Below are 14,605 nucleotides of genomic sequence, written 5' to 3' on the forward strand. Positions count from 1 at the left end.
CAATCTCTCGATGAGGCATTTGGATAACATTGTTTGGTTAGGTCAGAGATTACCTTTAGCTATCCGTCCAAACTCCAAAGCTTAGGTTCACTGGGCTCCAAGCCTCTTTCCCACCTCCCTGCCCCGGCGGGCTCTGCTGGATTCTTCCTGCCGAGGAGGAGGGGAGGCGTGGAGGGAATCGGTTCCCACCCACAGCCCCGGCCGGGTGAGTCTCCACCGCGAGCCCTGCTCTGCCACCTGACCTCCGAGCCACCTGCAAGTCATCAGGCTGGTGAGTGCCCTGCTCAGGCCGGCCTCCCTGCCCCCTCCCTGGAGAGGGGACATCTGGCGACAGCCAGCCCCACCCCCAAACCCGCGCGGCTGAAAGGAGACCGACACTCTCTGCCCCCCGGGGACCCGCGCCCCACTCGGCCGGCCGGGGCTGGGGAGGAGGCGGGCGCAACCTTCAGCTTCCCCGCGGCACCCGAGGCCGCGGCCGCGCGCCGCCAACCGGTACTGGGCCCCGCGCCCGCACAGGTGGCCCGAGCAGAAAAGGGACATTTGCCAGACACCCCCTCCCCCCGGCTTGCACCACGGAGCGTGGGGTTAAAAGTTGCGATTGCAAAAGTCCCGCGTCTGATCTTGGGCCTTATCTCAGATTGACAGCAGGAAGGCCTTTAGAACCTCTGCCAATTTTTAACAGCCAGTGAGGACTGCAAATGCTACAGCGCTGGCAGGCAGCATTTGAGGACGATTTGAGCTGTGTTTCTTTAAAAAAAAAAAAAAAAGGCGGTTTATCGAACGTAATATTAAACCAAAGACTATTTTCCCCTACCATTAATTTGCCCATCCATGTGTGGGACCAGTGACTTCAAATCAGATAATTGTCAAGGAGAAGGGTGACGATGCAGGCAGTTTTGATCATTATCAGGACACAGTCTGGGAAAGAGAGAAGGCTCTTGAAAGTTGTCTGTCTTTCCTCTCCCACGTGGGTTTCTTAAGTAAGGATTTTTTTCTTTTCTGATAATTTTTCTTTTTCTTCTACCTGTTTGCTGGTCACAGCCTCTGGCCTAAAGTCCCAGCACAGAACGTTCCTGCCTGTGGAGTTCAAGACTCCTTGCCAAACTGGCATGGTGCCTTCCTAGGCAGCAAGAAATAGCTGAGGGGCTGTCATTTCCTACAGTGGTGCCCCAACAATGTCCTTTTCTCCCCCCTTTCCATTGTCTGAATTTGAAAATGGATGTTATAGAGAACAGACTGGTGGTTGCCAAGGGGGAGGGGGCTGGGGGAGGGATGGAGTGGGAGGTTGGGATTAGCAGATGTAAGCTATTATATATAGGATGGATAAACAACAAGGTCCTACTGTATAGCACAGGGAACTATATTCAACATCTTATGAAAAACCATAATGGAAAAGAATATATTAAAAAAAGAATGTATATACATATATATATATAACTGAATCACTTTGCTGTACAGCAGTAATTAACACAACATTGTAAATCAACTAGACTTCAATAAAAAAAAAGAATATGGATGTTATTTCTACTTTAGTGTATTATCACTGATGAACTGCATTTCTAAAAATGCAGTTCAGAGAAGTGCAGAGCAGGAAGATTGGCCTTTGGGCCGTCAGAGCAGGCAATCAACACCATGCACGGATGGGAAGGACAGCAGGAGGATGCCCGGAGGGCCACCAATGAGGTAGTTTCCCACCCCCTGACCCGCCTTGGCGGCTTGGGTGCTGGCATAAAAGCAGCCTTGTCTTGTAGAAGCAGCCAGCTCTCTCTGGGGGTCACTAGCGCCAAGGTGTGGATGTTGGAGTGTTGCTTTTTTTCTCTCTCTTTTTAAGAGAAACCTTGAAAAAAAAAAAAGCACCGGTAAGTTGATTGAAGATGTCTTGTGTTATGGCCTATCAGCTCTTTCTTCTTTTTTATCTGTCTCCTCCTGCCACACTGCATATTTTGTTCTGATCTGGGGAAAGTGTGTCCAGCCTTTCCAGTTCTGATTTTAAAAACTCAGTCTGTATTGGGATCTTACCAGCATCTTAGGTGTTTTGCTGAATTTGCTCCATGCGATGACATTTCACTTTATCTCTGTTGTCTTCAGTAAATCTCCCCCAAGACAATGTGTTCCGCTAAGATTGAGTGTGTTTTGCGGGAGAACTGCCGCTGCGGTGAGTCTCCAGTGTGGGAGGAGGCATCCAACTCTCTGCTCTTCGTAGATATTCCTGCAAAAACGGTTTGCCGGTGGGATTCGCTCAGCAAGCAAGTGCAGCAAGTGACCGTGGGTAAGGATGAAGGATGGGCTTGGATCTGCCCAGACAGCCATCTCTTCCCTGGGGAGGGGCGGTCACCTAATGTGTCATTCCTCCGGGACCTTCTTGTTAAAGCGTACTGAATATGCTTGAAAACTGTTGGATTGTCATCCTTTCTGTGTCCCCCACTTTGACCCAGGAGTAGAATCTGGATGGTCAATACTTTCCTCTTCCCCTGCGGGTGCCGGGCAACATTCCCCATTGTGTTTTGGATGGTGAGTCACGGTAGGGTCTTTCCTTCATACCTTCAGTTAACAGCCGTGAAAGTTGGAGACCCGGTTTGTGGCACAGCAAAGGTTATCTACCTTGGGTCAGGCCAAGGCCTTAATTTGCAAAAAATAATAATAATAATAACAACAGATATATCCCTTCTTTGTGCAAAGAGGAGATTTTGGACTTAGAAAGCGTTAACCGGGACTTTCTGTTCACTGTTCAAAACAGGATTCACAAAGGAATTTCGAGTGCATTGGAGTATGATTCTGTTAATGGCCCTGTGAGTTCCCATGGAGGGGTTATCACATTTTATGGCCCAAGGGTATGGGCTTGACTAGAGATAGAGAAGTTTCTTCTTTTCATTATTGTGTTCCTGGGAAAGAGATACCAGGAATTCCTGTGACCTCAGGACACTCTCTCTCAACCCAGAACTGGGGACCTTTTTTTTTTTTTACATGAGAGGGAACAGCTTTTAATTCACTTTTTTAATTCACTGTGGCTCGAAGCAAAATGACTGTGACCCGCTGTGATCAGACTTGGGGGAGGGACCCATCACCTTCCCTAGTCTCTCTTTCCCAGTATGCACACATTAGGGATATATTCCTACCCCTAATCTGCAAAACAAAAACAAAACAAAACAAAAAAAAAACCCCAAACCCTGGGAAGAGCTTGTGGTGTCCACAGTAGCTTAAAAGCTAACAGAAGACTCAGGCCACAGGTTGGGATCCCTGATGAAGATATGACGCTCCTACTAGTGTCTTGCACATTCCCTGGGACCCTCCACGGCTCCAATCAACTTCTGCACAGGGCACCAAGTGTCTTGCACTGAATAGATGCTTAGGAAATGTTTTCACAATAAAGTCTGTCAATTTGTTTCCTGTGAGTACTCACCATGGTAATCAATCTCTCCACTTAAAAAAAAAAGCTTCCTTATATGTGGAAAAACGTTAAACCCAGAAAACCTAAAATTTAAATATACAAAATATAGTAATATAAGGAAGAAGTGATTTTTTAAATCACTGCATCTACATTTCTATTTTTTTTTTTTTATTTGGTTGTGTCGGGTCTTAGTCGCAGCACGTGGGCTCCTTAGTTGTGGCATGCATGTGGGATCTAGTTCCCTGACCAGGGAACGAACCCGGGCCCCCGCGTTGGGAGTGCAGAGTTTTATCCACTGCGCCACCAGGGAAGTCCCTCTATTATTTTTTAATCGTGCTTACTTCCAAAAAGGATTTAAGAAACAATTTTCAATTAAATACATACAAAACAGGTTCCCTTTAAAAAGACAAGTCCTAATTTAAAAAAAAAAAAAAAGACAAGCCCTGTACTTGAGGGAGAGAGAGATGTCACAAAACCCAGTTGCTGGAACTAAACACAGTTTGTGTCCCTGCATTTCCTGAAGATCAGGCAAACTGAGCATCGCTTGCTCTGTGACAACTGCCCTGGTTTACACACCACCCCCTTAGGAACCTCTCCTCTGAACTTGCTGTGGCACCTGCCCCAGTGTATGGTGGCTGCTGTGGTTTGACTTCTCTGCTTCTCCCGCTAGACTGGGAGCTTCCAGAGGAGTTGGGTTTCATTCATCTTTCCATCCATGCTGCCCGGAACAGCACACGGAGTTCATGCTCAACGAATAAACTGGGTTATGTAAGCTTCACTGTTCAACAGAGAGGAGGGAGCACGCCCCTTGTCAAAAGAGCTGCAACCTCTTAGAGATGCCGGGTGGTGTGATGGACCCAGTGTGACTACTGGCTGCCCCCTGACTGCTGCTTTTATCTCTGCAGATGCCCCAGTCAGCTCTGTGGCCCTTCGCCAGTCAGGAGGCTATGTCGCCACAGTTGGATCAAAGTTCTGTGCTTTGAACTGGGAAGATCAGTCAGCAGTTGTCTTGGCCACAGTAGATAAAGACAAGAAAAACAATCGATTCAATGACGGGAAGGTGGATCCCGCTGGGAGATACTTTGCCGGTATGGTTTACCTTTAGCACCTACTTACTGAGCTTTGGGGAAGACCAGAATATGAGTTACAAAAGCCTCACAGCTGCAGTAGTAAAAGAAGTATTCATAACAGGTCTTGGGTTCTTCTTTTATTATTACTTAAGTCACTTGTATCCAAAAAAAAAAAAATCCCATGAGAAAAACTTCATAGATATCCCTTTCAACTGCTGTCTCTAGCAGACTAAAATTTGTATTGTATTTTTGTAGTTTAAATGAGTTTTAAGATAGAGGTTGTGTTGTGGTTACTGTTTAAAATTGGAAATAATTTGAAACTTTCAGAAGAAAAAAGTAACAATAGTACAAACAACACCTGTATAGCCTTTACCTAGACTCACCTATTGTCAACATTTTGTTCCAACTGCTCTCTCAGTACATAAACATTTTTCTCCAGGATCATTTGAAAGTAAGTTGCATATATCATGTGCCTTTACCTCTAAAATACTTCAGTGTGAATTTCCCAAGAAAAAAATGACATATTCTTACATGACCATAGTACAGTAATCAACTCAAAGAAGTTTAACATGACAATTTTATATGATGTACTATCTATATTTCAGTTTTGTCAATTCACCAAATAATGTCCTTTATAGCATTCTTTCCCTCCAGTACAGAATCCAGTCTAGGATTATGTACTGCATTTAGTTGTCATTTCTCTTTAATCCTCTTTCATCTGGAATGGAACATAGCCTTTCTTTGTTTTTTATGACATTGCCATTTTTGAAGACTACAATCTCACCCAACTCCCCTCTTTTTTAACAGAACATTCCTCATGTTTTTGCGTTTGTCTAATGTTTCCTTGTGATTAGATTGATGCTATATATTCATGGCTGGAATCACTGCATAGGTGCTGTTCTGTTCTTCTCGGGGTATCCCATCTGGATACCATCTGTCCCTCATTGGTGATGTCAGTTTTGATCACCCAGTTGAGATCTTAGATTTCTCTACTACATAGTTACTATTTTTAAATTGCAATTTATAAGCAGTTTGTGGGGTCTGTTAGTGATCTATTGCTGTGTTACAAATTACCCTGAAATTTAGTGGCTTAAAATAACAAACATATATTATCTCACATAGTTCCTGAAGGTCAAGAACCTGGGTCTGGCTTGGCTGGATGGTTCGAGGCTATGTCCTGAAGTTGCAGTCAAGCTGTTGGCTGGGGCTACAGCCTTGGAGGGAGCTGGAGTCTCTGAAGCGGCCTGGAGGATCTGCTTCAAATCTCACTCACATGGCAGGCAGTTGGCAGGAGGCTTCATTTCCTTACTGCGTGGGCCTCTCCATAGGACTGCCCGGGACATGGCTTCCCCCAGAGCCAGTGATGAGAGGCAGAGAGAGAGAGAAAGAGAGAAAGCCCACGGTGGAAGCTACAGTCCTATTATAACCAAGCTCAGAAGTGACATAGCATCACTTCTGCCATGAGCTATTGGTCACAAACTTATGGAGGGGACTAGACAAGGGTGTGAATACTGGGAGGCAGGGATCATTATGGGTCATCTTAGAGGCTGGCTACAACATGGGGAGATACTTTAAGTCCAAGCAAATATCCTGGTCCTCCTCAAAATACCTTCCTTATATTTTACATTCCTTGATGATTCTCACTTGAAGCCATCTTTATTATGATGGCTGCAGAATGACTTATATACAGATTTAAATGAATTTTAACTCTAGTTTGAAATTAAATAATGCATTTCACATTTAGTTCTCATTTAGCTCCCATCCTGACAACCCTATAGTTAGCCAAAGTTGATTCTAAATCCCTGCTGTTTCCACCTCCCCACCCTGCCCCTCACATCATCAGCCATGCTGTCCTGGCTCCATTCTTTCTTTCTTTCTTTCTTCCTTTCTCTTCCTCTCTCCTTCTTTCTTTCACTGTGCTGGGTCTTTGTTGCGGCACACAGGATCTTTAGTTGTGGCATGCGGGATCTTTCAGTTGCAGCATGTGAACTCTTAGTTGTGGCATGCATGTGGGATCTAGTTCCCTGAGCAGGGATCAGACCGGGGCCCCTGCATTGGGAGCACAGAGTCTTAGCGACTGGACCACCAGGGAAGTCCCTCCCTTCACTTTCAACATGGAAGATAAGTAAGACCTGAGCAGGTTGCGTGGATTGTTTCCCATCTTCCTGGACTTTACACAACCACAGATCTAGTCCAGGACAGGTTGAAAGATTAAAGATGAGAACCCATTGGAAGCCCTTCTGCCAGTAATTTCTGCAGGATGAAGAAATATGCTTGGATACTCTACCTCCTGTTGAAGTTGATTTTCTCTCTCCCTTATGGCTAGAAGTTTACAGCTCTGTGGCACTTGGTGAGACAGAATTAAAATGCCCTCAGAGGCCTGAGTCCTTAGCCTGGAGTCCCTAATTCTTAACCTTTGCCCTCTGGAGACCCCTTAAAATTGTAGGCATCAGTGTGCATACATACTGGTCATGTGCATCTGTCAGAAGCACCTGAGAAACTTTTTCTAGAGAGAGTTTATAGCTTCCGGCAGGTGTTGAGAGCTGTCCCTGGCCCAGAAAAGGGTGGGGTCATCTGATAGTCTGGATGGGGGTCTCTTAGTGGTGGGTAGTACCCTGAAGGTGTCCCAACACCCAAGGTCTCACCTGTCTGGGCTTACTACTAGATAATGATAAACCAGGGCTCCAGTTTCTTTCCCACTAAGGAAGAGCCCTTTCTAAGCAGTGGGGGATCCACATTCATGTTCCAGGCACCTCCTTCTGTGAGGCGGATAGTGAGGGAAGGGGGTAGGTGGGGGTGGAATAGAAATAATAGAAACAAGCCCAACTGCCCTATAGAAAAAAACAAGGAGGGAGGTCTGGCTTGCTGTTCAGGCTTCCCAGTTTCAGGCCATCTTCCTCTAACTCACTCTTCTTTCAGATGGAGCATGTTATAGTAAATGAGCTTTCCAATTTCTTCATTATGTTAAATTCTGCTCTGTCCTCTGAGATCACATTCAAGTCTAAGTGCATATTCCATGGGCACATGAGAAGAATGTGTATTCTGCTGTTGTTGAATGGAGTGTTCTCTATAAATGTCACTTAAGTCCAGTTTGGTTAATGGTATTCAGTTCTTCTATTTCTTTGCTGATTTTCTATCTACTTGGGTCTATTACAGAGAAAGGGATGCTGACATCTCCAACTGGAATTATGGATTTGTGTGTTTCTCCTTTAAGTTCTGACTTTTGCCTTGTGTATTTTGAAGGTCTGTTGTTTAGCACATGCACATTTAGGATTATTATGTCTCCTTAGTGAAGTGACTATTTTCACAATATGTAGTTACTCCTATTTATCCCTGGTAGTTTTCTTTGCTCTAAGTATATCTTGTCTGATACTAACATGGCCTCTACAGTTTTTTTAAATTAATATTTGCATAGGATAGGTCTTTTCCCATCCTTTTACTTTTAAGCTACCTATATCCTTATATTTGAAGTGAGTTTCTTATAGACAGCATGTAGTTCTATTTTCACAAAGTTTATTCTGACATTATCTTAATTGATGTGTTTAGATTATTTACATCTCATGTAATTATTGATATGCTTTGACTTAGATCCACCATTTTATTATTTGTTTTCTCTTCTTTCCCTCTGTATTTTTTGTTACTCTGTTTCCCCTTTCCTGCCTTCTTTTAGGTTATTTGAATATTTTTTAGAATTCAATTTTAATTTACTTATTGTGATTTTTCACTATATCTCTCTGTATAGTTTTTTAAGGGTTCCTGAATGGATTACAAATGTATAGTTAACTTTTCACAGTCTATCTAGAACCAATATTTTACCACTTCAATTGACAATCACCCATTTATATCATAGTTGTCTTTATATACGTAGATTTAAAATCCCATCAGAAAATGTAATTTTTGCTTTCGATCATCAGAAATATTTTAAGGAACTAAAAGGAAGAATAGTCTATTATATTTACTCATATACATGCTATTTCTATTGCTCTTTCTTCATTCCTATTGTTCCTTTTGGTATGTCCCTTCTGTCTGAAGAATTTCCTTTAGCAATTCTTTTAGAGCAAGTCTGCTGGCTATAAATTCTCTTAGCTTTACTTCATAGGAGAATGTCTTTATTTCACCTTCATTCTTTAAGGATATTTTCACTTGATATAAAATTCTAGGTTGACACATTTTTTTTCTTTCAACAAATTAAAAATGTATCACTTTCTTCTGACCTCCACAGTTTCTCATGAAAAATCAACAGTCATTGAAATCATTATTCTCCTATATGTTGTATGTATGTCATTTTTCTTTCATTAATCTTAAGGATTTCTATTTAACTTAAGTTTGGTTGTTGGTTTTTATGTGTTTTTGTTTGTTCTTTTTTTTTTTTTGGCCACACCACATGGCATGTGGCATCTTAGTTCCCTGACCAGGGATCAAACCCATGCCCCCTGCATTGGAAGCATGGAGTCCCAACCACTGGACTGCCAGGGAAGTCCCTATTCAACTTAAGTTTTTAGAAATTCGATTATGATGTGTCTGGGTATAGGTTTCTTTGGGCTTATTCTGTTTGGGGTTTGCTCAGCTTCTCAAATATATAGTTTTATGTTTTTCACCAAACTTGGAGAGTTTTGAGCCATTACTTCTTCAAATATTTTTTGGCCGTGTATTCTTTGTCCTCTTCTCTAGGAATCTAGTGACACATGTGTTAGCTCTTTTGTTGTTGTCCCACAGGTCCCTAACACTCTATTTTTTTTCAGTCTTTCTTTCTCTCTGTTGTTCAGATTGGATAGTTTCTTGATCTAGCATCAGATATACTGACTCTTTCCTCTGTCATCTCTATTCTGCTATTGAGTCCATCCAGTGGGTTTTTTATTTGATTAATTTTATTTTTCAGTTCTAAAATTTTCACTTGGGGATTCTTTATATTTCTCCTCCTTCGCTGCTATTTTGAGTTTTGTTTTAAGACTTTGCAGATCGTTCATTTGAGCATTTTTATAAGAATTGCTTTAGTCTTTGTCAAGTAATTCCAACATCTGTGCCATCTCACTGTCTGCTTCTTGATTCTTTTTCCTATATGACTTGAGATTTTCATGCTTCTTTGTGATGCCAAGTAACTTTGGATTGTATCCTGGACATTTTGACTATTACCTTATGAGATGCTGGGTCTTGTTTAAATCCTATGGAGAATGTTGGTATATTCGTTTCAGTAAGCAATCTGTATGTTTAGGTTCAGACCTCAAGTTCCAACCTACTTTCTATTAGGTGCCATTAGGTGTGCCACTCAGTGGTCAGTCTGAGACCTAGAAGGAGTTCTATCCATTAGCGCCATTCTCCAAATCTTTAGCATGCCAATTAGAATCAGATCCATGCATGTACAAACAGATGAGCCCAGCAGATCACAAACAACTTTATGGGGTTGCATTCCTGAGTATCATCCCTCTTTACTATCTTCTAGTACTTTCCAGCTTCCTGTAGCTCCTTTTCATTCCTCCAGTCAGAAACCACCCACTTCTATGACTGTTCTGCCTCCAGGGCCAAGTGGCAGGAGGGGAGAGAGAGAGAGAGAACATGAAAGCAACGATGTTTGATCTGCCCTTTTGTCCCTGCAGCTTCACTAAATGCAGAGGAATGTCGCCTTCCCTCAGAGTTTTGATTCCTGTAGTTTCCTGTTGCTGACCACTCTCTGCCTTTGCTACCCTCACTGCAGAATTGCCTGGGGGCTGGTGCATGAGAAAATGGAGAAAAAGGAGTAGAAAATAAGCAGGGGGTTTCTTCCACTCTCTCTCTGAGCCGTAGGAGTGTTTTCTGCTCCTTGCGCCAGATCTAGAGGTTTCTCTTGGACCTCTTTCTGCCTGCACCATGGTGCTCACTTCCAAGTTTCAAGCTGGGTTGAGTTCAGGCCAGGACATACTAGAGGATAAAATGGAGAAATCAAGAACTCGCCACCAATTAGGTGATACTTCAAATTCTGTGTTCTTCTCTGAGCCACCTGATAATTTACATCGCAGAGTTGTCAAATAGCTATGCCATGCATTTTGTCCAGGTCTTAGAGTTGTGCTCAGTGCGAGAAAAATGAGGTTGGTGCAGATGTCTGGAACCAGAACCTCTCAAGGTAGTTTTAATTTGCATTATAAGCAAGGTAGTTGTCATTAAAAAAAAAAACCCATAGGACCCAGATTGGGATTGTATAATAATTTCCTTGATTTCATCACAGGGAAGGAGTCCTGGTGAGAGAAGATGGTGCAGTGCATGGGTGGGATGCTGTGCAGCTGAGCTCCGTGCTCTTTGGGTTTTGTAGGTACCATGGCTGAGGAAACAGCTCCAGCAGTTCTGGAGAGGCACCAAGGGTCCCTGTACTCCCTCTTTCCCGACCACCATGTGGAAAAGTACTTTGACCAGGTGGACATCTCCAATGGTTTGGATTGGTCTCTGGACCACAAGATCTTCTATTACATCGATAGCCTGTCCTACTCCGTGGATGCTTTTGACTATGACCTGCAGACAGGGAAGATCTGTATGTACTTTTTTCATTATTTTTCTTAATATTGCTGGTATTTTTTTCATATGCATATGACTAGCAGGCTGCCTCGCCCTTAACCCATTTGAAAAGGTCCTTACTTTTCAAACAAAGAACTGCCTAATGTTATGATTCCAATATTGTAATGATTACACAGACTTGACTATGCTGCCAGTCAAGCCATGGCTCTCAGCACAACTAAATATGGCCACAGTTGGCATAATATGGCTAGATCCTTAATCCTTTTTCTTGCAACCATCACTAGAAAGAGGCTCACTGTAAAACGGATCCTGTTCTACCAGCTGGTGCTTAAAGGCAAATAGTATACAGCAGAATGGGACAAAAGAACAGAAAATTAGAGTTTGGGGTTGATATTTCTTACTTGTACTTTAGTTAACTATAGGCAAGTACTTAAAGACAAATTAACAACCTTTCAAAATGGAAAAGTAAAAAAAGTAGTTGCAGATTGTTCAACTCCACCAACGGGATCTAAATGAGCCATAGCTGGAAACTGGGAGGGAAGGAATTATTGGAAAGAATTTAAAAAGGAGTGCTTGAAACTTTCATGAAAGGTGCCAGACCACAAGAGCAAAACCAGTCATAAAAATGACTTGAAAAAAATCATGAGTCTCATGTAGATTTAATCAGAGGCAAAATATTCCAGCACAGATGTTTTACTTTGAAATATGTAGTGCTCTTTTTCATGACTGTTTTTACCCACTTTACTTACACATGGCTTTAACATTTTTTCCCTTATACCTCAGTCTGATTACTGTAATGACCTGGATTTTGTAGTGTAATGTTCCTCTGGATTTTGATGCTTGTTTTTTGTATATTATGATTCCCTTTAAGGCTGGCCAGTTGGTTTCAGAATACCCCTTTGCAGAAACAAGCTCTTCTAATATTTAGATAAGGTGATTTTGGAGCATTTAGTTGGGCAGAAACAGAACTCATACACCTTGTTAGTTTTTGTGTGTGAACTGTTGGCAGCTCGAACCTGGGCCCTTGGCTGGAGAGCGTGGAGTCCTAACCACTGGACCGCCAGGGAATTCCCCAAAGTAGGCATTTTTGGAAGTAAAACAGCAAAGGTCTAACCACAGACTGAAGTGTGTCTGAGGTGGGCATGCAGGGCTTCAGTTCAGGTCTCTCAAAAAGATCTTTTGTTATTTTATTAAGAATTCTGCTTTCTTTTTTCTCTCCTCCTCTGAAAGCTTAGGTAGCTGTGTCTGTACCCAAACTAAAGGGAGTGAATCCACCCCAAATCCTACAGTACAAATCCTTCGTTGAGGGGTGCTCACTCATGTTTTTAGACATTTTTAGAGTTAGGATTCCTCCTGAATCATCCCGCCTGTGGTACCCATTTGCCAGACACTGGATAAGCAGAAACGATCAGTATTTATAATCAACTCGATTGCTCATTGTTTGATGCTCAGTATTGAGTGGCCTGTGGTTTTGGGGTGGGTGTGTGTGGTTGGTTTGTCTGTTTGTTTGTTTTTTTTAACCATAGCCAACCGCAGAAGTGTTTACAAGCTGGAGAAAGAAGAACAAATCCCTGATGGAATGTGTATTGATGTTGAGGGGAAGCTCTGGGTGGCCTGTTACAATGGAGGAAGAGTGATCCGTTTGGATCCTGAGACAGGTAGGCCCACAGCAAAATGAAAACCCCCCGCCATGTCTAGAAAACACCAGACACTAGGGGCCAGAGAAATTTCATTACTAATAAAGTTATATAGAGATACATTCAAAGGTCTCAATTGGATGATTTTGGAAATAAAGGCCAAAGATATAGCCCAAAATATTATAGTCATAACTCCTTTTCCTGTAGAGGTAAATCTTTTTTGCCCAGAAGAAATTGTCAGGGAAGGTAGGTGAAATACCTGGACGAAGTCTGACCTCCAAATCTTCTTTGAACTTTCCTATTGCTCCACAAGGGGTCCCGAAAAGTTGTGCGGGTGGAAATTTGCTAGAGCTAGACTTTAGATGAAATATTTGATGACCTAGGGAAAAGACTCCGAACTGTGAAGTTGCCTGTTCTTAAAACAACCTCATGCTGCTTTGGAGGGAAGGATTACTCTGAAATGTATGTGACCAGTGCCCGGGACGGGATGGACCCCGAGGGTCTACTGCAGCAACCTGAAGCTGGTGGAATTTTCAAGGTGATCTGGCTATTTCTTTTATTTTGAGGGTGAGGTGGGAGATCTTCGGTTAAGTAACTGAATGATTGGTGCCTTTTCATACTTCCCAAATACAACTGTATTTGGCATTTAAGCTCATCATGCTAGACTTAAAAACATTTTATTGAGATTTTCTAGACCTGAAATCCAGGACAATGTGTTTAGCCCACTTTGTACAGTGCTTTAAAATATTTTTTTGCTTCAACGGTGTTTGAAATTCTATAAATCAGTAGAATAGGCTTGGAAAACCAGTGTTTGAAACACATTTATAAGATTAGTTGATTGTTTTGATGTTGCAAGAATATTTTCAGGTTCTTAAGTTTTTTTGTCAGTGAAATAAACACTGATAAGAGTTATAGATCTCTTGAGCTGAAAAGAAATGTAGAAATCATCTGGCGCAAACCCCTTTCTTAACAGATGGGAAGAAGATAGAAATAAATTCAGTTTTCAATTCTAGTTGTAAATGGTTGCTAGTTGAATTATTATCTATGTGAATAATTGGGTTGGACCATAAATACCTAATCAAATAGTTCCTTTATATTATAGGAAACAAAACAAGGATAATAGGTGGCTAAATATATTATTGTGAACCATAAAAATGTTTTTGGAGAATACTTGTGAATTACCTTGTATCAGAGTTTCTCTCTTTTCTTTTTTTAACAGATAACTGGCCTGGGGGTCAAAGGAATTCCTCCCTATCCCTATGCAGGATGAGTGACAGGCCTTCCTTCATAGTGGAGGAGACTTAGAAGACAACTAGAAAATTCTGGTGCTGAAATTTCAGTCTAGTTACAAAAAAAAATGAAGCAATGATATTAATAGGATTAAATTTTTAATTACAATTTTTAAAACATAGAGCATTTTTAACAAGGGGTGACAGGTGGTTTTGATAACATACTATAAGGCCTTCTGCAAAAGTGCTATAGAAATATAGAGGTGTTCAACCGTCAACCTGCCTCTTGATTCTTTGCAAATTGCTGGTGGAATCGGGGAAGGGGGAAGGGACCATAATTTGCTCTTTACTCTGCATTCCATACTTACTATACCTAAAGCTTTAAAACACGAATAAATTAGTAGTCTGGTAATGACTTGCTATGATTATGTTCCTTTTTATTTTCATCATAATCTTATAAAATATGCTGCAGTGCCGACCTACCTTCATATTACTTTTCCTGTATGTTATTTTACAAACTAAAATATTGCTGGAGGATAAGAATCAAACATTTTGGCAAAATCTGTGGTTCCGACTGCCACCTAGTAGATGTAATGTATCACTTTGGAAAGAATACTTTAAAAATAGCCTTACTGAGTTATAATTGACCTACACATATTTAAAGTGTACAATTTGATAAATTTGACATATATATACACATTAATGAAACCAACACCTCAAGTAAGATAATGAATCTATCCACTACCCCAAGATTTTCCCTGTGTCCCTTTGTAATCCTTTCCTTTGGTCCTTCTGTAT

The 14,605-nt window shown here is 41.7% G+C and overlaps 1 protein-coding gene across 2 annotated transcripts; it reads left to right on the forward strand.

Moving 5' to 3' along the window:
- Nucleotides 1-2,106: 2,106 nt before the first annotated feature.
- RGN (regucalcin) lies at nt 2,107-13,848 on the forward strand (the record flags this gene model as incomplete). Of its 2 annotated transcripts, XM_079727737.1 has the most annotated exons (6): nt 2,107-2,269; nt 4,294-4,476; nt 10,742-10,957; nt 12,468-12,599; nt 12,962-13,116; nt 13,798-13,848. In XM_079727737.1, 6 exons carry the CDS (start codon nt 2,107-2,109, stop codon nt 13,846-13,848), a joined length of 900 nt encoding a protein of 299 aa, XP_079583863.1. The 2 variants fall into 2 exon arrangements, with proteins under 2 accessions (XP_079583863.1, XP_079583864.1); XM_079727738.1 differs by lacking the exon at nt 10,742-10,957.
- Nucleotides 13,849-14,605: the final 757 nt, after the last annotated feature.

The sequence above is a fragment of the Hyperoodon ampullatus genome, assembly GCF_949752795.1.
Source record: "Hyperoodon ampullatus genome assembly, chromosome: X".
NCBI lineage: Eukaryota > Metazoa > Chordata > Mammalia > Artiodactyla > Ziphiidae > Hyperoodon > Hyperoodon ampullatus.